The 20,914-nt window shown below is 34.0% G+C and overlaps 1 protein-coding gene and 2 long non-coding RNA genes across 3 annotated transcripts; all 3 read right to left on the bottom strand.

Annotated features, from left to right (window-relative positions):
• Positions 1-8,418: 8,418 nt before the first annotated feature.
• LOC114386839 lies at positions 8,419-8,778 on the bottom strand. The gene is made up of 2 exons (XR_003661186.1): positions 8,720-8,778; positions 8,419-8,641 (listed from the first exon to the last, which is right to left on the bottom strand). It is a non-coding gene; the product is annotated as an uncharacterized LOC114386839 (long non-coding RNA).
• Positions 8,779-9,380: 602 nt separating this feature from the next.
• On the bottom strand, positions 9,381-9,942 carry LOC114387499. The gene is made up of 3 exons (XR_003661331.1): positions 9,829-9,942; positions 9,503-9,741; positions 9,381-9,420 (listed from the first exon to the last, which is right to left on the bottom strand). It is a non-coding gene; the product is annotated as an uncharacterized LOC114387499 (long non-coding RNA).
• A 7-nt stretch (positions 9,943-9,949) lies between these two features.
• On the bottom strand, positions 9,950-15,429 carry LOC114385914. Its single transcript, XM_028345947.1, has 6 exons — positions 15,338-15,429; positions 11,206-11,515; positions 10,900-11,118; positions 10,543-10,806; positions 10,068-10,464; positions 9,950-9,960 (listed from the first exon to the last, which is right to left on the bottom strand). The coding sequence occupies exons 1-6, from the start codon at positions 15,415-15,417 to the stop codon at positions 9,950-9,952; spliced, it is 1,281 nt and encodes a 426-aa protein (XP_028201748.1). The 5' UTR covers positions 15,418-15,429.
• Positions 15,430-20,914: the final 5,485 nt, after the last annotated feature.

Here is a 20,914-nt window from a genome sequence, read left to right as displayed (position 1 = left end):
AAAAAACCTAACCTTTTGTCACCAACACTGAGGTTGCAGAACCTCGAGAGTGACAGTGAGGTTGCAGCGTCATGAGTGACACCGACATGGTGTTGCAGCACTACAAGAGGTTGCAATGCCGATGGTGACGAAGTTTTAGTGTCGCAAGAAGTTGCAAATGAGAGTGTGAAAGCGTTCAAGTGAGAGGGATGCGAATAAGAGGTTTCAAAGTTTGTGAGCTTCAGGGTTTTTGGTGCCAGACAATGATTAAAAGATCTCACAACATCAGTTTTTTTTTTTTAAAAAAAAACTAATGTTAATGAAGTAACTCAACATCGGTTTTTGAAAAAACCGATGTTGAGTTTTCTCTACATTATTTCAGTGACACCGATATTTGGTAAAACCGATGTTAACACGAGTTCGTTAACAACGGTTTTCTGAAAATTGATGTTATCAAAGTTTGTTAACATCGATTGGTTTTTAAAAAATCGATGTTAACGAACTTGTGTTAACATTGGTTTTTACGAAAAACTAATGTTAACAAACTTGTGTTATTTATGAGATTGCGCCATGTTTTTGTTAACATCGGTTTTACGTAAAATTGATATTAACTTAGCAATGTTAAAGCCATTATTTGTAGTAGTGTAATAAGGATAAATAGAAATTTTGGTCCTCTAATTTCACAAATTCACTATTTTAGTTCCCCTGGTTTTAATTGAACATTTGGTCTCCTTGATTTTCAAACTTTGTGATTTTGTTTTGTCCATTAATTTCATTGTGTTGACAATTATGTGATTGCCATTGGTTGTCTATTAAATGATGTGACACATTTAAAATATGTTTATTAAAACATAAATGTGATTATTGTTTAATTAAATTAAGTTTAAATTAATTTAAAAACAAAAAGTAAAGAATTGTTGAGACTTTTCCTCTTCCCCAATGATTCTTTATTTTTGTCCTTGTCCCTTTCCTTCGCCGCTCCTCTACCCTCTCCTTTTTTGTCTCTTCTTCCCTTTTTCATAAACCACACTATCTCCCAGCTTAACACAATATCCATATCAAGCCTTAAAGTAGTGTGGCATAAGGACCCAACATTGAACCGAGCCATAGAGTACGACAAGTGTTATAAGCAATGCGCCCACGTCGTCAAAGAAGTCCTCAACAAACCAAGAAAAGTCATCCCTTTGTGCTACCTTGAAAAGCACCATAAACATATGTGCCTCAAGGTCAAAGCCAACACCTTTCTCGACCAAAACCTTGACTTATTAGATCTCTACTATGATCACATGAAACCCAAAACCAAACTGGTCAATAGATTTAGGATTAGAGGAACCCAAAACCTTCGTTGACGACTCCACTCGAAGGAAAAGCCTCGAATTTTCTCTACTGATGGCGGGTTTTGGCTCAATGGAGACAATGAAGATGCGCCACTAGAGGTGGAGGAGGTTGTTGTGGCAGCATGGGGAAGGAAAGGCGTTGTGAGGGAAGGGATCATATTGTAGTAGATGAGCTGCAATGTCGCATCCATGATAGAAACATAATTCTTTTTTGGTTAAATTACTCATTTGGTCCCTATAGTTTCATGATTCGAACCTTTTAGTCTCTATAGTTTGAAAGTGATTTTTGTAGTCTCTATAGTTTACATTTTAATTCTCTTTTAGTCCCTATAGTTTAAAAGTGGTCTTTTTAGTCTTTATAATTTGTATTTTAATTCTCTTTTAGTCCCTATGGTTTAAAAGTGATATTTTTAGTTCCTATAATTTGTATTTTAATTACCTTTTAGTCCTTACTACAAAAAAATATATAAAAATAATTAGTTACAAATTAGTTATAAATTATCAACTATTTTTTTTATTACAAATTTTCTTACGATAAATTAGTTACGAATTACTTGCTAATATTTTTGTAGTTAATTGTAATTGATAATATTACTCATATTTTGATGGTAAGGACTAAAAGAGAATTAAAATATAAAGTATAAGAACTAAAAAAACCACTTTCAAACTATAGGGACTAAAAGGAAATTAAAATACAAATTATAAGGACTAAAAAATAACTTTCAAACTATAGAGACTAAAAGAGAATTAAAATATAAACTATAGAGACTAAAAAAACTACTTTAAAACTCTAAGGACTAAAAGGTACAAATGATGAAACTATAGGGACCAAATGAGAAATTAAACCTTCTTTTTTTTTCATTGCTTTGGCAGTTCTAGAGAAAGAAAGTGTATAAAGAGAAGTTGATAGCAACTTCAACACCACGATATCCACTAGCAGAGCCATAAGGATCACTAAGAGGCCTAACCACCTCAAGGACTACATGCAAGGGACAAGCAGAAGACAAACATCAAAAGATTCCATTGCCTTCCTACCCAATTCTATTATCGCAAATAACGTATACAAATTCGGTTATTATGCTGATTATGTTGTTGCAATTATGTTATTTCTTTGTTTTTGTACAGCTACAGCTGGCACACGATTAGCCATTAACGTTTATCTAAATGTATCTATAAATAGCGATACTGACAATGCAAACAAAGCAGAAAAAGTTATCCATATACTCCTTTAATTTCACTGCACTTAGCTTAGTAGTGTATCAATTGGTCCGACCTGCCTCTACTTTTACTCCCCAATCACCATGCCCAACCAAAACAACAGAAAAACCACCACTAACCTCCTGGAAGAAGCCGTCAACCGCGGGCCAAAATACTCTACATAGAATCATGTCGATTTGTCCCATTCTAGAACACTTCGCACCCATCACCACCACCCCCACATCCCCAAAATCTCCACAAACACCAAATCCGAACTGACAGTCTCGGCCTCACATAAAGCTCGAAGTTCCTCGATTTGACGGCCAAGATCCAATGGGATGGATCTTTAAAATTTCCCAATTCTTTGATTATCAAGGTGTACCTAACCATGAGCGTCTCATAGTTGGTTTGTTCTATATGGAGGGCCCAACACTATGCTGGTATCAATGGATGTCCAGGAATGGATTCCTTACATTGTGGTCGACAATGCTCCAGGCCTTAGAGTCCTGCTTTGCTCCTTCATTCTACGACAATCCTCAAGGTGCCCTGTTCAAACTTCAACAATGCAGTACTGTCAAAGACTACCTCACCGAGTTTGAGAGGTTGGCGAATCAAATTGTCAGTCTTGCACCCCCTTTCTTGTTGAGTTGTTTTGTTTCCGATTTGAATCCTGACTTACTTTGGGAGGTTCAGGCTCTTCAATCATTATTCTCTGCCCCAAGCGGCTGCCCGGGCCAAACTCCAGGAAGACAAGCTCAATGATCGATGCAGCGGTCCCCGCTCCGTCGCACTGTTCCTTCCCCGATTTTGCCCACAACCAAACATAGTGGGACCCTTCAACACCTCTGCTTCAAACTTCCTTTTAAGCGTCTCTCATTGGAGGAAATGGTCGTACAATGAGACAAAGGCCCCTGCTATCATTGTGACGAGAAATGGATCCTCGATCACAGATGCAAGTTGTGCCTTCACCTCCTAATTGCAAATGAGGATGATTACTCACCCTACCACGGTTACTCCTCCAACCCATTTATGCTCAACAACCCAGCTACCACAGACGACCCTAATTCTCCACCTCAGATTAGCCTTAACGCGTCGGCAGGGATGTCGACACCAAAAACCTTTAGAATGTATGGCTTTATCCATCATCATTGTGTCGTGATCCTCATCGACTACAACAGTACTCATAATTTTATCTAGTCGCGTATGGCTTGGTTTCTGAATCTGCCGACATCCCAGATGACCAAGCTCCAAGTAATGGTGGGCAACAGTAGCATATTGGATTGTGACACCTCTTCTTCGCAGGTACCCATTTTTGTCCAAGGACACACATTCACCCTTTATCTATTTCATCTACCCCTCAGTGGTGCAGAAATTGTTTTAGGGGTGCAATGGCTAAAACTCTTGAGCTCAGTGACTATAGATTATGCTACTTTGACCATGTCCTTCTCGTATTTGGGCCAACCCATCACTCTTCACGCTGACATGCTCATGTCCCCCTCCTCTTCTTTGGATCAACAATTAAAACGCTTTGCTCAGACCCAAAGCATTGTTGCTTTGTTCCATTTAGCGCAAATCCCAACCCAAGACCACACTTCGTCTTCCCCACAACACCCCCTCGACCAGCCTACCCCTCCTGTAATCACTTCCATCATCAACTAGTTCCCCGATATATTTCGTGAACCTCTGTCCCTTCTCCCTACCTGTTCCATCATCCATCATATTCATTTACTAACCAACTCTACATCGGTAAATGTCAAACCATATCGATACCCCTGTTTGTAGAAGACTAAACTCGAGAAGCAAGTAGCCACCATGCTTGATGTAGGCTTAATACAGCTAAGCCATAGCCCTTTCTAATCTTCTGTACTCCTCGTAAAGAAGAAAGATGGCAGCTGGTGGTGTTGTGTAGATTACCGCGCACTCAATGCCATAACAGTGAAGAACCGTTTCCCATGCCCACCATCGATGAGCTACTAGACGAATTGGGTTAGGCTTCCTGGTTTTCTAAGTTAGACTTGCAACAAGGCTTCCATCAAATTCGTATGGCCAACGACGACATTCATAAAACAACATTTCACACCCATCAAGGTCATTATGAATTTAAGGTCATGCATTTTGGCCTCTGTAATGCACCATCAACCTTTCAGGCCATCATGAACAACACTTTGAAACCCTTCCTCCAGAAGTTTGTAACGGTATTTTTTTACGACATCTTGGTGTATAGTCTGTCCTTATCGTCACATGCAAAGCATCTAGAAATAGTTCTTGCATCATTGTCACAAGCCTAATTCCTCATACACTAGTCCAAATGCATTTTTGCCAAGCAACAACTTCATTATTTGGGTCACATATTGTCAGCCCAAGTAACTGCTCTAGACCCCGCCAAAATACAAGAATGCTCGATTGGCCTACACCTTCTTCTCTTTCTGTTTTGCGCTATTTTTTCGGTTTAACTGACTTCTATCGGGAATTTATTTGTTGGTACATTGCCGTGGCTGAACATTTGACATCGCTCCTCCGCAAAGATCAGTTTGCCTGGTCACCAGCTCCGCAATAGGCTTTCGATCACCTAAAGCAACTCATGACGGAAGCCCCTATTTTGGCCACACCATATTTCACAATCCCCTTCCCCTTGGAGACAGATGCTTTGGGCATGACCATGGGTGTTGATCTCCTTCAAATTTTGCACCCTATTGCTTATTACAACAAAGCGTTCTGCCCTCGTCTCCAATGGGTCTCCACTTATGTTTATGAGCTCCAAGTGATCACATCCGCGGTTTGCAATGGTGCCATTACTTGCTGGGCCATCCCTTCGTCATCTTCACAGATCACCGCTGCCTGAAGGATCAAATGTTGCAGGTGATCCAAACCCCTGGACAACAAACATATTTATCCAAATTGTTGCGTTATGATTATACTATCAAATACAAATTTGACTCCAGTAACACAGTCACAAACACATTGTCCAGAATTTTGGCAGCCAAGGACACTTAGCTTCTCTCTTTATCCCCACCGAACTTCACATTTTTGGAGCAGCTTCGCAAGTCGCTCCTCGATGACCCCAAATATATGGAATTATTGCAGCAAATCCACCAAAACCTGGCATCTCAACTTGAATCACCACCTACAATAATCTCATTTTCCATTAGTGAAAGATTTGGCTGCCCCTTAACAACCCCCTACCATCCATTCCCTAGTATATGCAAGGAATGCCATCTATAGAAGTTGTTGATACCTTGATAGCAACCCGGGTTACAATTCACACCACTCTCAAATGTCAATTTCTTAAAGCTTAGATGGCTATGAAGATTGTTTCCGATACACACTGTTGGGAAGTCCAATTTATTGAAGGTGACTGGGTGTGTGTAAAACTTCATCCTTACCGCCAAACATCCCTTGCTGAATACACCAAACTTTCCAAAAGGTACTATGGCCCTTTTCAGGTTGAGGATCGCATTGGTCAGGTGGCCTACTGCCTTAAGTTGTCTGCTTCTTCCCGGATTCATCCGGTATTTCATGTTTCTCTATTGATACTTCACCAGGGACCACCCCCAACTCTTCCAAATCACCTTCCCCCCTAGGAGTTGGACAACTATCCTATCATCGAACCATACTCGGTGTTGGACTGGAAGTGGGATCCTTCTTCCTCGTCACCAACCAAACTCGTCTTGGTTCAATGGTCGAGCTTGTCCCCCGAAGACACCATGTGGGAGAATTGGGAACAGTTGCAAGATTCTTACGACCTTGGGGACAAGGTCGTTTTACCAGATGGGGGGAATGATAGCAACTCCAACACCACAATATCCACTAGCAGACCCATAAGGATCACTAAGAAGCCTAACCACCTTAAGGACTATGTATAAGGAACAAGCAGTAGACAAACATTAGAAGATTCCATTGCCTTCCCACCCAATTTTGTAATCGCAAATAGCATATCCAAATTCAGTTATCATGCAGATTTTGTTATTGCAATTCTGTTATTTCTTTGTTTTAGTGCAACTATAGCTGGTGCACGATTAGCCATAGACATTTATCTAAATGTATCTATAAATAGCGATACCGACAATGGAAAGAAAGCAGAAAAAGTTATCCATATACTCCTTTAATTTCAATGCACTTAGCTTAGTAGTGTATCATAAGTGATTGTGGTGAGAAGGAAACTGTGTTGTGTGTGCGTTAGTGTCTGCAAAAAAAAGCTAAGGTGGAGAGTTGTTGAAGGAGATGGAGGGTGGGGACATTTAGGGTTCATAGCTGCATTTTAGGAGGTTAGGGTCCCTAATATTTTATAAAAGTATTTTATTGATACTCAGTGGTTTTAATTATTTTAAATATAGTATAACATAATAAATTTACTAATCACAATTATTCACTAATAATCAACACAAATGTTTCACTTCACAAATTAATTGATCAATGTTGACAACCTAAGAATCATTTATAGCAAGGGGACGATATAACAAAAATTGTCAATTTGTAAAATTAGAATAATCAAATATTACCATTAAAAATTAGAAAAGATCAAAATCATGAATTTGTGAAACACCAAAATTATAATTTAGCCTAAAATAATAATACAATAATGACAATAATAAATAATAATAATAACTACAAAATAAAAGTGTGGCTTTTTCTAATATGAAATTCTATTGTTTTCTTTTTTTACCTATCAAATAATTTTAATTCAAACATTTTTCTTAAATTTCACTATATTTCTGTTCAACCAACTTCTATGTTTCCTTTATTTCTCTTATGTTCTTTTCTCACTTATATGCTTGCATTCGTTCTCTTTTTTTCCTCACATACCAGCACAATGTAAAACTAAAAGCCATATCAAAGTTGTCGTAGCAGCCATACTAACAATATTTCCCGAAGGGTCTAGACTGCATGTATGTGTGTGCAATAACCACTTCTTGTAGTCAATGTTATCAAATTAGGCTCAGACCAATCACTACTAGAAAATAAGGTTTTAACATCGGTTATTTAAGACTTTCAACATCGGTTATTAATTGATGTTGAAAGTACCGATGTGAAAAGTAGTATCATTAACATCGGTTTTTCAAAACCGATGTTAACTAATAAATACAACATCGGTTATTTAAATAAGCGATGTTATATGATACGAATTATGAAAAAAAAAATTATAAATCTATAAATTAACATCGGTTTTTTAAAAAACTGATGTTGTAAGTGACATTTAACATCGGTTTTTTAAATAGGCGATGTTATATGATACGAATTATGGAAAAAAAATTACAAATCTATAAATCAACATCGGTTTTTTAAAAAATTGATGTTGTAAGTGACATTTAACATCGGTTTTTTAAATAACCAATGTTAAATGTGACATGTGACATCGGTTTTTTAAAAACTGATGTTGTAAGTAACATTTCACATCAGTTTTTTAAAAATCTGATGTTGTAAGTGATATTTAACATCGGTTATTTAAATAGGCGATGTTATATGATATGAATTATGAAGAAAAAAAAGTTATAAATCTATAAATCAACATCGATTTTTAAAAAAACTGATGTTGTTAGTGACATGTAACATCGGTTTTTAAAATAACCGATGTTAAATGTGATATTTGACATCGGTTTTTAAAAAACTGATGTTGTAGGTGACATTTCACATCGGTTTTTAAAAAAACTGATGTGAAATGTTACTTACATCATCAGTTTTTTTAAAAACCGATGTTAAAAAATGTTGAGGTAAGTGACATTTAACATCAGTTTTTAAAAAAACTGATGTTGTAAGTAACATTTCACATCAGTTTTTTTAAAGACCGATGTTGTTTTAGAAATTTATTTTTAACATGATGTCTGTTTTTTCAATAAATCCCAAAAATAACCTGCAAATTTTAAAATCAGACCACACAACATATAATTTTCATTCTGTTTTGAAACAGTTTTTACCAGAAAATTCAATAAGAAATTTACTAATTACTATGAATTTAAAACATATTTAATGTTGAGACATGAATTGTAAATTAAGTAAGTAAATATAAACTACAATTACAAGATTGTCTAAACATCCTAAGTTTCATTTTTCACTTTCAAATAGTACTTTGCCCACTGGTTGCGAAGCGCCTTCAATCTTTCTGGTTCCAATGGTCTAGGATCAGTGAAATACTGCATGATATAATAAAACATAAGTTAATAATATATTAGCAATCATAATAATATGAAATTTGGTGAATTAAAAATTACCATTTCCCAATTATTCTGGAAATTTCCTAAGATTATAGTTGACATCCAATGCATGACGTAATACCCACACTCAGTGCTTCCTTTTTGTCTATTACACTAAATACATTATGAAATTTAGATATGCAACGTTCAGTACAAATTAGTCTACACAATACTAAAATATAAGTGAAAACATATTGTTTAAATAACTTACTTTAACAACAATCCACCTAGCAGGAGTCTTGGATTTACTTTGTTGAGTATCGTCAAGTCCTTTCAAAGCACTATTGAATACAAACATAGATTCTTATTGTACATTTAAAATTTTGATTTACCTGACTAATGCTAATGCAAATATATTAAAAAACAACACTGACCTATTAATTATGCCTTTGAGGTAGTTGTCTGGCTTATTATGCAACGAACAAAACCAAATGACAACATTTTCCTTAGGCAAAATGACGACCATTTGCCAATGTGCACTGCAGTGGAGACCAATATATGTTATTATACTATTATACATTATTTAAATTCATTTGTTGAGTTTAAGTTACCCATTCAAGTAGGCTCCTAGGTACACATCTCGTTTTGAATTTTGCATCCAGTTCTTAATGTAATTTTCTGATTCAAATTGTGATTGGCCAGATCTCTGGATAGACTGTGGCTCGAGGAATCCATACACATCGATATTCCCAGCTCGCATACTTGTCTCAGTCATATGCCTATTATTGTTAACACAAAGTAAATTATGCATGAAGGTAAAACAATAAATTAGGTAACTAACAATAATCTAAATTGACTTACAGAATCCACAACTGTATAACAGATATGCTGAGACATTGACCACCATGTGCAATTTCAGACAGATCTTCATGCTTTATGTACAAGGGAAAGTTTTCATTAAATAGGCCAAACAAGGTAGCATCCCACATAACCTGCAATGGCTTCAGAAAAAGCTGTGGAATGGTCAATGTCATTAGATATAGCGGATCATCGACCTCATCATCCGGCCTATCTGCAGGTTTCGCGGGTCTCACAGCTCCCTGTTTATCCAACATAATTAATTGACATAATTTAATCACAGTAAACATTTTAATTGGAAAAATAAGCATTTAATGACACTAAAATACCTGTTCTGATAAACGCTTGACTAGATGTGTCGGCCAAGCAAGGAATGTGTTAAGAGCCTGTCCCACGACCTTAACCTCTTTAGTGGGTACAAGAATAGGAGCATCTACATCTCTAATCTCCTCAACACCAACCTTAACTTGATCGTGCAGCAAAGGAATGTTGTGAATTGTTGTAGATCCCTCATAAACTCTTCCCAGGGCAACCAGGCGAGAAGGATATTCTTCAATATACAACCCACATTTGTATGAGTCACCGGTGTCTAGATCGTTCCCTGAGGGATCAACACAACTCTCCTTTGTGCTGACACGAGCAGCTAAAGGACCAACATCAGGTTCATGAGGCAGTGCGAGTCCCTGTGATTGCATTTGGCTGAGGGATAACATTAGCCGTCGAGTGACTTTTTCTGTGATTGAATCCTCTAGTTGGTCCTTGATTTGTTGCGTCAACTGTTGCAGGTATTCGGGAGCAATGGAGGAGGTCCTTGAAGCTGATCCAAAGTATTGTTTGATGGTTATACCGGCTCCTACAGCACGCACACGACCAGGGTGTTCTGGTCGCCCAATGGCAGCAGTCAGTATATCATGACGTCCATGGGTAACAAAGGAACCCTGTGAGGCCTGCTCCTCAAGCGCATCCTGTGAAGAACACATTTATTCTATACTTAATCACACAATAAAAAAAATAATTACAATTATGAATTGAAAGTGACTTACAATCTTGTCAGCAATTTCCTTTGCTGCTTCAGATGTCATGTCACCAGTTTTCTTGGTGCGGGCTAGCTTCCACTTCACGTGTCGTTTGATGGGAGATGGAGGATCAATGACGGTGTCAGTGCTTCCGGATTGAGTTGCTTCCTCTAGTTTTTTCTTTCTCTTCTCATCCATCAACTTTTTTTCTAAATATTCATAACCCCCACGAGACATCACGTGAGGGGCAGTGTTTTGTTTTTGGACAACTTGTGCTTTTTTTCGAACATTCTGTAAAAATGAAACATTAATGAAACTCATGATTACAATGTATTATAATAAGTTCATTTAAAGTTAAAAAAATGAAAATCCCAAATTAGTTACCTCCCATGAAGGGTCTCTACGGCTCTGGCAAAATTGGGTCCATTTCTCCTTGCTAATGCCGTACATTTTGCATACAGTGTCATCAACACTATCCTTGTCAGCTGCAAGTGCCCATTTCGACGTCAAATCAGACTTAAACTGTCTCCACCGCTCCCCCACAGTCTGAAGTATTTTCTTTTTTGTCCTTAAATCAGATGCTTCAGGGATATCAAATTCAGCCTAACAAAGAGTAAATTAGGTTTTATTAATACTAAATTCAAATATTTGGCTAACAAACAATATGGAACATGAAATAATACATGATACCTGAATATCCTCCCATATCAAATCCTTCTGAGTAATAGGGACATGCTTCCAATTTTCGTATGTGACATCCACCTTATCACGAGCAACGATCCCTAAATATGTTCTAAATTTCTTGCTGTGGGGACCGTCTGTTTTGCCAGTAACAGGATCCACATGGACAAGGGGTCTCTCTGCCCCAACTGGTCTAGTCGCCAATAATCTTAGGCGTGAGGCCTTTCTAGTCCGCTTCAATGGTGGTGACGACGAATGCGATGTTACACCAGTAGAAGGAGGAGGAGGCGGAGGAGAGTTTGACTGTGTAGCCATTTGGCTGTGAAAAAAAAAACATTAATTCAATATGTTATAAAAAATAAATGCGTATGAATGTAATTAAATGAATTGAAATTAAGTACAAAATAAAAAAAAATTACATTAGACGATGTTAATTAATTCTTCTTCATCGTGATCATTACGATTAGCATGAACATCGTCAGTTTCTTCTCCGATGACATTAGGTGACAATTGTGTGGACAATGGACTAACATAAGTATCAATGTATGAATAATCATCTTCAACATTGACACCTATTGTTTTTCCATGTAAAACCACTGACCACCTTTGATCACAAGGGTCTTCGACATAAAATACTTGTTTCGCTTGTTCTGCCATAATGAAAGGATCATTCTGGTATGCGAGTTTGTTAAGATCCACCAACGTAAATCCCACATCATCGGTCCGCACACCGGTATTACTGTCAACCCACTTACATTTGAAAACACAGACAGTGAATTTGACATAGTTAAGCTCCCAAATTTCTTCAATGAAACCAAAGTAAGGGATGAAAGCTACACAAGGATTGTCATCATGTACACTAGCGAAGTGTTGAGATTCAGCCCTTAGGGTAACCCCACTGTTTTGCATTGTACTTTTTTGGTCTTCTGCTTTTGTATAGAAGGAATACTTGTTTATATCATATCCTTGCCAAGTATTAACATTTCTTTTAGGTCCATCTGCTAGCTTTCTCAACATTTCAGAAGCATTATCATCAGCCAAGATTGTGTGTTTAAACCAATCTAGGAAAGTCTTGTTATGTTTTTTCAACACTGAGTTCTTCGACATTTTTGGATTACTTTGTTTGACTAAATTTTCATGACGAACTATGTATGGCAAAACTTCATTACTATTATTCAACACATACAAGTGAGCTTGTTGCAAATCTTCTACACTTGGAGTGATGACATGCAGTCCTCTTGAACCCTTACCTCTTACTCTTTCGTCATGCCGAGACTCGGGAAGCCCAACAGGTTTAGCTTTTTCAATGTACTCTGAACAAAATTCAATGGCTTCTTCTGCAATGTACCTTTCAACAATAGATGCTTCAGGACGGTGTAGATTTTTGGTATACCCTTTTAAGATCTTCATGTATCGCTCAACCGGATACATCCACCGCAAATAAACAGGACCACAACATTTGATTTCTCTGACTAGATGAATAATTAAGTGAACCATGATGTCAAAGAATGCAGGCGGAAAATACATCTCCAACTCACACAATATAATAGCAGCCTCATTTTCCAGTTCGTCTAACTTCACAGGATCAAGAACTTTGCTACATATAGAATTGAAGAAAAAGCACAGTCGAATTATGGCAAGCCTGACTTTGTTAGGCAAAATGTCTCGTATGGCCACCGATAACAATTGTTGCATCAAGACGTGACAATCATGAGACTTTAAGCCTACCAACTTAAGATCCTTCAAATGCACAAGGCTCTTAATATTTGAAGAGTATCCTTGTGGAACTTTGACCCGTCGTAGGCATTGACAAAAACTGAACTTTTCCTTTCTGGACAAAGTATGACAAGCTGGAGGCAAGTATATTTTTCTACCATCAGACCTTGGATGTAACGACGCTCGAATACCCATCTCAGCTAGATCTTGACGAGTATTCAAACCATCTTTTGTCTTGCCGTGAATGTTAAGGAGCGTCCCAATGAGACTATCACATACATTTTTCTCCACATGCATAACATCAATACAATGTCTAACATCTAGATCAACCCAGTACGGAAGATCAAACAAAATCGACCTTTTCTTCCATATGCAAGTCTTATTTTTGTCTTTCTTTTGGACCTTTCCAAATATTGTATTTAGGTGTTGAACCCGCTGGAAAATCTGGTCACCAGTCAACGGTACCGGTGCATTTTCATGCTCTTGACTTCCATTAAATGCTTTTTTCAATCGTCGGTAAGGATGATGAGGTTTAAGAAAACGTCGATGCCTAGTGTAAACTGTTTTTCTTCCATGTTTCAGTTGTATGTAGCTTGTGTCTTCTTCACAGATGGGGCATGCACGATGGCCTTTAACACTGTAACCGCTCAAATTCCCATATGCTGGAAAATCATTAATGGTACAAAAAAGCATTGCACGTAAATTAAATGTCTCATTTCGAAACCCATCAAACACTAAAACTCCTTCGTCCCACAACTTTGTAAGGTCTTCAATCAAGGGATTGAGATAAACATCGATGTCATTTCCTGGCTGTCTTGGGCCCGTTATCATCATAGACAACATCATGTATTTTCGTTTCATACACAACCAAGGAGGCAAATTGTAAATCACTAGCAAAACTGGCCACGAACTGTGTTGCGTGCTTAAACTGCCATATGGATTCATTCCATCAGTGGCTAGTCCAAGCCTAAGATTTCTTGCCTCTTTGCCAAAATCCGGATACAAACGGTCTATCTTCTTCCATTGCAAGGAATCAGCCGGATGACGAAGCATTCCATCACAGTTTCTCTCATTTGCATGCCATGTAAGGTCTTTTGCGTCGTCTCCATTAGCAAACATACGCTTAAACCTTGGAATGATCGGAAGATACCACAACACCTTCGCTGGGGGGCCCTTGTTTGAGTTTTCATCACTACTACACTCCTCATCATCCTTGAGTTTGTACCGTGATACCCCACACCTAGGGCATTTCGACATTTCTTGAAATTGATGTCTGTATAATATGCAATCATTCGGGCAAGCATGAATCTTCTGATACTCCATACCCATGGGACACAATATTTTCTTTGCTTGATAGTAACTTTTAGGCAATGTGTTTTCCTCTGGAAGCATGTCGTGCACTACTTGAAGCAGTGAACTAAAGCTTTTGTCACTCCACCCATATCTGGCTTTGATATTAACCAGACTTAAAACTGCCGACAACAGCGTCAACGAATTCTTGCACCCCGGATACAAAGGTTTCTTTGAATCAGTTTGTAATGTATCATACATAGGGGCATGTGCTTGCTGAAAAGACTCTTGTCCAAGGTCACGAATCATATCCTCCAAGCGATCTCCCATTTCTACATCAAACGGTTCGGATTGTTGCCCACTCTGCATGTCTGTCATTTCACCATGCCATATCCACGTCGTATAATTCCTCTTAATTCCATCACACAACAGATGCTCTCGTATGTCATCCAGTATTTGTCGTCTTCCATTCAAACAATTGATGCAAGGACAATAATATTTTCCATCTTCATCCGGTTGACCTCTTTCTGAAGCAAATTGTAAGAATTGCTCGACGCCTTCCTCATATTCTGGGCTGATGCGACTTTCATTCATCCAACTTCGATCCATCTAAGTAATAACTCGGTCATACTCTCAAAGTTATTCGATGCATGAAAATCTCACTTTTTTATTATAGGTGTGGCCCTATCCCATTTGGGAAGACCGTCTTTTATGGTAGCTTCATACATCAAGGTTAATTCTATTTTGTTAAATTTGACAAAATTTTGGCAGCATTTCGCATTGGTCTCCAAGTACACAACATGAAATCGGTGAAATTAATTTTCCGATAATCAAGTATGCACCCAGAGAACAACTAGAAATGCATTACCGAAATTTCATCAAATTAAACAAAATAATTTTAACCTTAACACATGAATCTACCATAAAAATATCAGTCTCCCCAAACTATCCAAACGGACAATTCAAGATTAAATACAATGATTAATGCAAACTATCCGCAAGAATCATTGCATCCAATCTCAAATGGGAATCTAAGGTTCACTCATCATGAACACAATTTATATAGCATATATCAATTGTCATTAATGGCAGTGAACACGTAATAAAAATATTCATTGGTAACAAACATTTGTACCTGTGATGATGAGCAGCACGATCCAAAATGAAAGCAAGAATCAAATAAATAACTGAATGAACACCTACATCAATCATCATTCCGAAAAACAGATATCAATATGAATGCTACACTCAAACTTTGAAGAAGAATAAAGGATAATATGGCGGAAATGATACAGTGTTGTTTGCACCCAAACTCTTACTTACGTGGCTAACATAATATTTCGATTAGTGTCCAAGAACTATAAAATCCCACACATCTTTGGCTGAGATTGATGGTTGACCATTCTTTTGAAGAAATTAAGAAGAAGAAAAAAATTCTTATTTTATTTCATAAGAAAATATTTATTTCGTGATAAATAAAATAACATATTCAATAAATTACTTAATCTCATGTTAACAAGCAAGAAATTTTTTTATTTAAATTGTTATAACAATAAATTAAAGAAGTTTATTTTCACTAATAATTTAAATATTAATGTAATTCTAAGTAAATTATTTTTCGTCAGAGTTAAATATAATTTTCCTACGTGTATCTTTGGAAGATAATTTTGCTTGAAATCACTCGTTAAAATGAGAAATTATGTGTCATGCTAGTTGATCGTGCTTGATAGTTAAGTCAAATAGATTTTATTAAATAAAGAAAACTAAAGATGTGACTTTTTACATTAATTAAGCAATAAAAAACTCAAGATGTGATTTTTACAGGATAGACTTCCATAAAAGATTTTGTAAATATGTACGCAAGTGCCACACTTTTTCAAAGAACTAAAGAATATATCAGCATCATATATATCAGCACCAAAAAAAAAATATTGTGTATATTTTTTTACTGCACCATATCACGTATATGTCAAATTATAATTATAATAGGATATTGACCTTTTTTTTTTCTATCTACAAATGACATTATTTACTCTACTTTCACTGAACAACCAAAACCGAAGCAAATAAATAAATAAAATAAAATAAAATAAATGTATGTATACGCAGTGTTTCGGTGGCAACGTTTCGTTAGAAGATTGATCGTGTGCGCGTACATGAGAAAGAACTCGAACAAAAAATAAGTAGAATAAAAACCTGAACGGTTTGAAGTAGCGGTTGGTTGAGTCCTCTACCGTTTGGAAACCCTTGGTCTGCATTAATCGGCGAGGAATATCAATAAATAAATAGATATAAAGAAATTAAACACAGGAAAATTTGGACAGGTTATAACTCGGAAAATTACGAAAGTAAATTAACAATTCATAATAATAATTCAGAATTTCGAGGAGCGAACCTGCAGATCTGACGGCACGGAGTGGAGGTCCTTAAAGTGGCTGGAGCTGCAGCAAGAGCGATCGGAGCAAAAATCGCCGGAAACAACCGTGCCGGTAGAACTGACGGAAGCTTCCGGCGAGACGGTAGTGTCGGGAAACTGCGTATCGGAAGAGCGTAACTGGAAGGAAGCGGTGGTTTTTCTTTTCTTGGAAATGGAATGTTGGCTTGAAGAAGGTTGTTCTATGGCGGCAATTGTGAGAGAGCAGCGAATACACACCTGAGTTCTTGCAGTAATTGTGGGAGTAATTGTGGGACCAATTTGAGGGTTTAGGGTTTTACAGGAGAAATGACGTATAGGCCCAATTTAAGAATTTGGTTTGACAAAAATTGGACACCATGATTTTTATAATTGGTTTCGGGTCTTATTTAACGTAGACCCAACTGAACCTAATATAGGATAACCTTTTTTATATTTTAAAAACTTTTTAAAAATTAGTAAAATGTTTACAAGAATTTTTAATGTAATATATATTTCTTCAAAATCAATTCTTGATAATCTGAAACAAACATAAGTAAGAATTAGAAAGAACGTGAAAAAATTATTTTATTATTTGATAAATCATGATATTAAATTATAACTTTGATTTTAAAGACTTTCAGCTAGATAATTAAAATTAATATTTTTTTATTAATTGATAAAATCGTGATATTAAATTATAATTTTGATTTTTAAAGACTTTCAAGTTTCAACTATATAAATTTAAATTAATAAATCTAATTTCAATTTTATGATTAATTTCAAATATCAAATAAGCATTTTTAACATTTCAAATCCCAATAGTATATTCCCCAAGTTTAATAAAATTCATATCAACCCGTTAGTTAGGTGCACTTCACGCAGCTAGCAATAAATCAATAAATTAAATAATAAAAAAACAAAAATCATGAACTCGGAGTTTATATAGATGCGTGGATGTACCTTGGAGTGTTGGTACTATCTAATACACTTTTTCTAAAACTATTATGATTTAGAAAATTTACTATGCATTTGCTGTGTACATAATTTTATATGGTATATGAATTTTAAATTATTTTAGAAATCATATCAATATTAATTTATGGTTAAATAATAAAATTAAATTATTTTACATTATTAAAATAGCATCATTAAATTTTATTATTTGTATTCTTAATACAATACGAGATTTTCTTTATGTCATTCAAATTTTTTGAGAAATGTGATTAAATAATTTGTTTTATTCTTTAAAAATTACTCTGAAAATTATTAAGATTCATTATCTTGTGTTTTTACTTTATTATTTTTTAACTCATTAATTGATTGACGTGTATATATATATATATATATATATGATAGTCACTTTCTTCCATCCTCACACGAGAGAGAAAATGAATTTATCTTATGATTCATTTTGTCCTAAAATTGTTAATGTTTATTAGGATATACCTTTACTAAACTATAGTTTTTAAAAACTAGAAGAACGAAAAATACGTTTTAATCAAATAAATAATGTATGCATACATTTTATGACTTTTTTGACAGTAAGTTATAGTATCGTAAATTTCTGTAATAATTATATTAAAATTATATCAAAATATTTTTCAATTAATTGATATTATAAAAAAATTGTAAAAATTTTTGTTTGCTACTAAGTATATAAATCAATTAATAAGATTGTTTTAATTTAACTAGTGATTTTAAATTTAAGTTTTAATACAATATTAAATATTAATAAGGATGACTTTTATATAATAAGAACTCGGTGATAATCATTTCATAAATGATAATCATACTAAATTTGAGTGTGTCGTGGTTACCAGACCAAATATGTTATTCATGTTTTCAAACTTAGTTCGTGAATTAAAATTTAAAGTTTTATTAAGTAAATCTAAAAAAAAAATATTTAATTGAGTATTAAAATAACTTTTGACAAAAAATATTCATCACTATTTAAATATAATTTTTTTTCTTTGTTTCTTCTTTCCTAAATAATTTTTTTTATAAAATTTATTAACAAAAAATTCACATAATTAACAAATGAAGTTAAAAATAATAAAAAAATGACAAATATAATAAAAATAAATTACATGTGGATTATAATTAACTCTATATTTAAAGACTTAAAACATAATTTCCATGTCTCATGAAAATAATTTTATTTTTGTTCTGAAAAATTTGTTTAAAAATAATAAAAATATCATTTTTTTCAAATATAATAATTAAATAATAATATATTAATAATAAATTTTAATTTTTTTACTATATAATTATTTTTACTAACATTCTATAAAAATTCTATAAAAGTTAAACTCTATTATTAAAAACAATTTTTTTTTCAAATTAACTAATATCAAATAATTTATATAAATATGTGTTATATTTAAATGATAATCATGAAATAATAAAATTAAAATTACGAAATTCATTTTAAAAATTTAGTTTAATTTTTAAATGTTTACCTTTTGAATTTATTATTGTTTATTAATTATTATATTTTTTTAATTAAAATATAATTAATAACGCAATATATGATTTTTTTTAAAATATATAAATAATTTAAAAAATTATATTAACATCAGTTATTTGAAAACTGATGTCGTTAAGCACTTACAACATCAGTTTTCAAATAACAGATGTTAAAACTGAATTTAGTATGATTTTAACATCGGTTATTTGAAAACCGATGTTGTAAGTGTTTAACCACATCAATTTTCAAATAACCGAACCGATGTTAAAATCATACTAAATTCAGTTTTAACATCTGTTATTTGAAAACCAATGTTGTAAGTGTTTAACGACATCGGTTTTCAAATAACCGATGTTAATAGGACGATGTTAAAACTCATTTTTTTAGTAGTGAATTGGTCTGATTGGTCGGACCGGAAACATGCCATGCAACCAGACCCAGTCTGATATTATTAGATCAGTTATGTACTTAAACCAATGGTAATTGTAATAAAATAATAATAAAATTAATTTCAAGTCATAATTTAACAAAAGTAATTCGTGGTAAGGGCTAAAAATTAAGGGAGAAAAACTTTGGAGACCAAGATCGGCCAATTTTTTTATTAAGGACTAAAAATGAAAAATTAAAAAAATTAAGAAACTAAAAGCATAATTAATCCTTTTTTAGTGAAAATTTTTCATTAGAAGTTGAAAGGCTGGTTTGTATACATTGTACAAGGCTACAAGCAACGAAAGTGAAGTTATTGTGTACATTATTCAAGAGTAAAGCATATTGTTTCTAATGAAGTTATTGTGTACATTATTCAATTTTATTATCATATTATATAATATTAAAAATACATATCATATATTTATATTTTATGAAAATTATTATATACCAATTCATGTTATTCAATTATTAACATATTAATTTGACGGCTGATCTAATGATCATGATACTGTGGATCTAATGATCATGATACTGTGTCTTGATTGAATCGATAATCAATTTTATTATCATAACAGTGCTTAAAGCTAACATCTCAAAATCCGGTTATTGTTGTTGTACTACTCTCCTTTTGTACTATTTTTCTTTCTTTCTTTTTTGGCTAAAGTACTACTGCCCTGAATCTATTTCCATCGATCTTTTGTGTTTTACAATCTCACATTATATTGAATAAAGTAAGCAAAAAACACATAACATTTTGAGTATTTCACAAACAACTATAATCATTATCACATTGAAGAAAAAAAATAAAAAAGATAACAAAGCTGTCAATGGGTAAGAATTCTTGAGGTGTGACAGATATCAGTCTGTATAAATTAATCGATAAAAATTGATTTAGAAAATGGGAGACACGAACACCACAACAAGATTGAATTTTATTATTTAACATTTAACTAATTAATTAAACATCAACAATGATTACCTACTCTTACTTTCTAGTTACTTGTTTCTTTTCACACAGATAATGTTAAATTATGCTACCATCAATTAATTATATATGAGTATTGTTAAATTATAAATAATTAAAAATATCAGTTAAAGATAATTTTAAAAATTTGAAATTGTGTATAAGAAAAATATATATAGTTAACTTAAGGTAGAAGAAAAATATATCAAAAGTTAAAAATGATATATACAAATTGCTTTTTCAGAAAGAATAAAATAAACTGTAAAAAAAATTTAGAATAATATAAGAAATTATCCTGTGCTTCAAAACACTGTAATTTAATGTATAAAAATAAATTAATAAGCGACTAATATTACTATAAACAATTTAATAAAAGATTAATTTGATAATAAAACCAAAATATACACTACGTAATCATTAATATTGTAGGTACGTACAGCCTGTTACTATATAAGAA

This window comes from Glycine soja, chromosome 15 (genome assembly GCF_004193775.1).
Source record: "Glycine soja cultivar W05 chromosome 15, ASM419377v2, whole genome shotgun sequence".
Classification (NCBI taxonomy): Eukaryota; Viridiplantae; Streptophyta; class Magnoliopsida; order Fabales; family Fabaceae; genus Glycine; species Glycine soja.
Note: the sequence above shows the minus strand (reverse complement) of the source record. Positions and strands in the feature narration are given on the sequence as shown.

Bases quoted from the DNA above. Each gene is read 5' to 3' on its own strand.
- LOC114385914 (XM_028345947.1), bottom strand. From the start codon at position 15,417: ATGATGATTGATGTAGGTGTTCATTCAGTTATTTATTTGATTCTTGCT. The intron at 10,807-10,899 runs GTAACTAATTTG...TCATTTTTACAG, and splicing joins GTAGAGACCCTTCATGGGAG to AATGTTCGAAAAAAAGCACA. The intron at 10,465-10,542 runs GTAAGTCACTTT...TGTTCTTCACAG, and splicing joins AGGAAATTGCTGACAAGATT to GATGCGCTTGAGGAGCAGGC.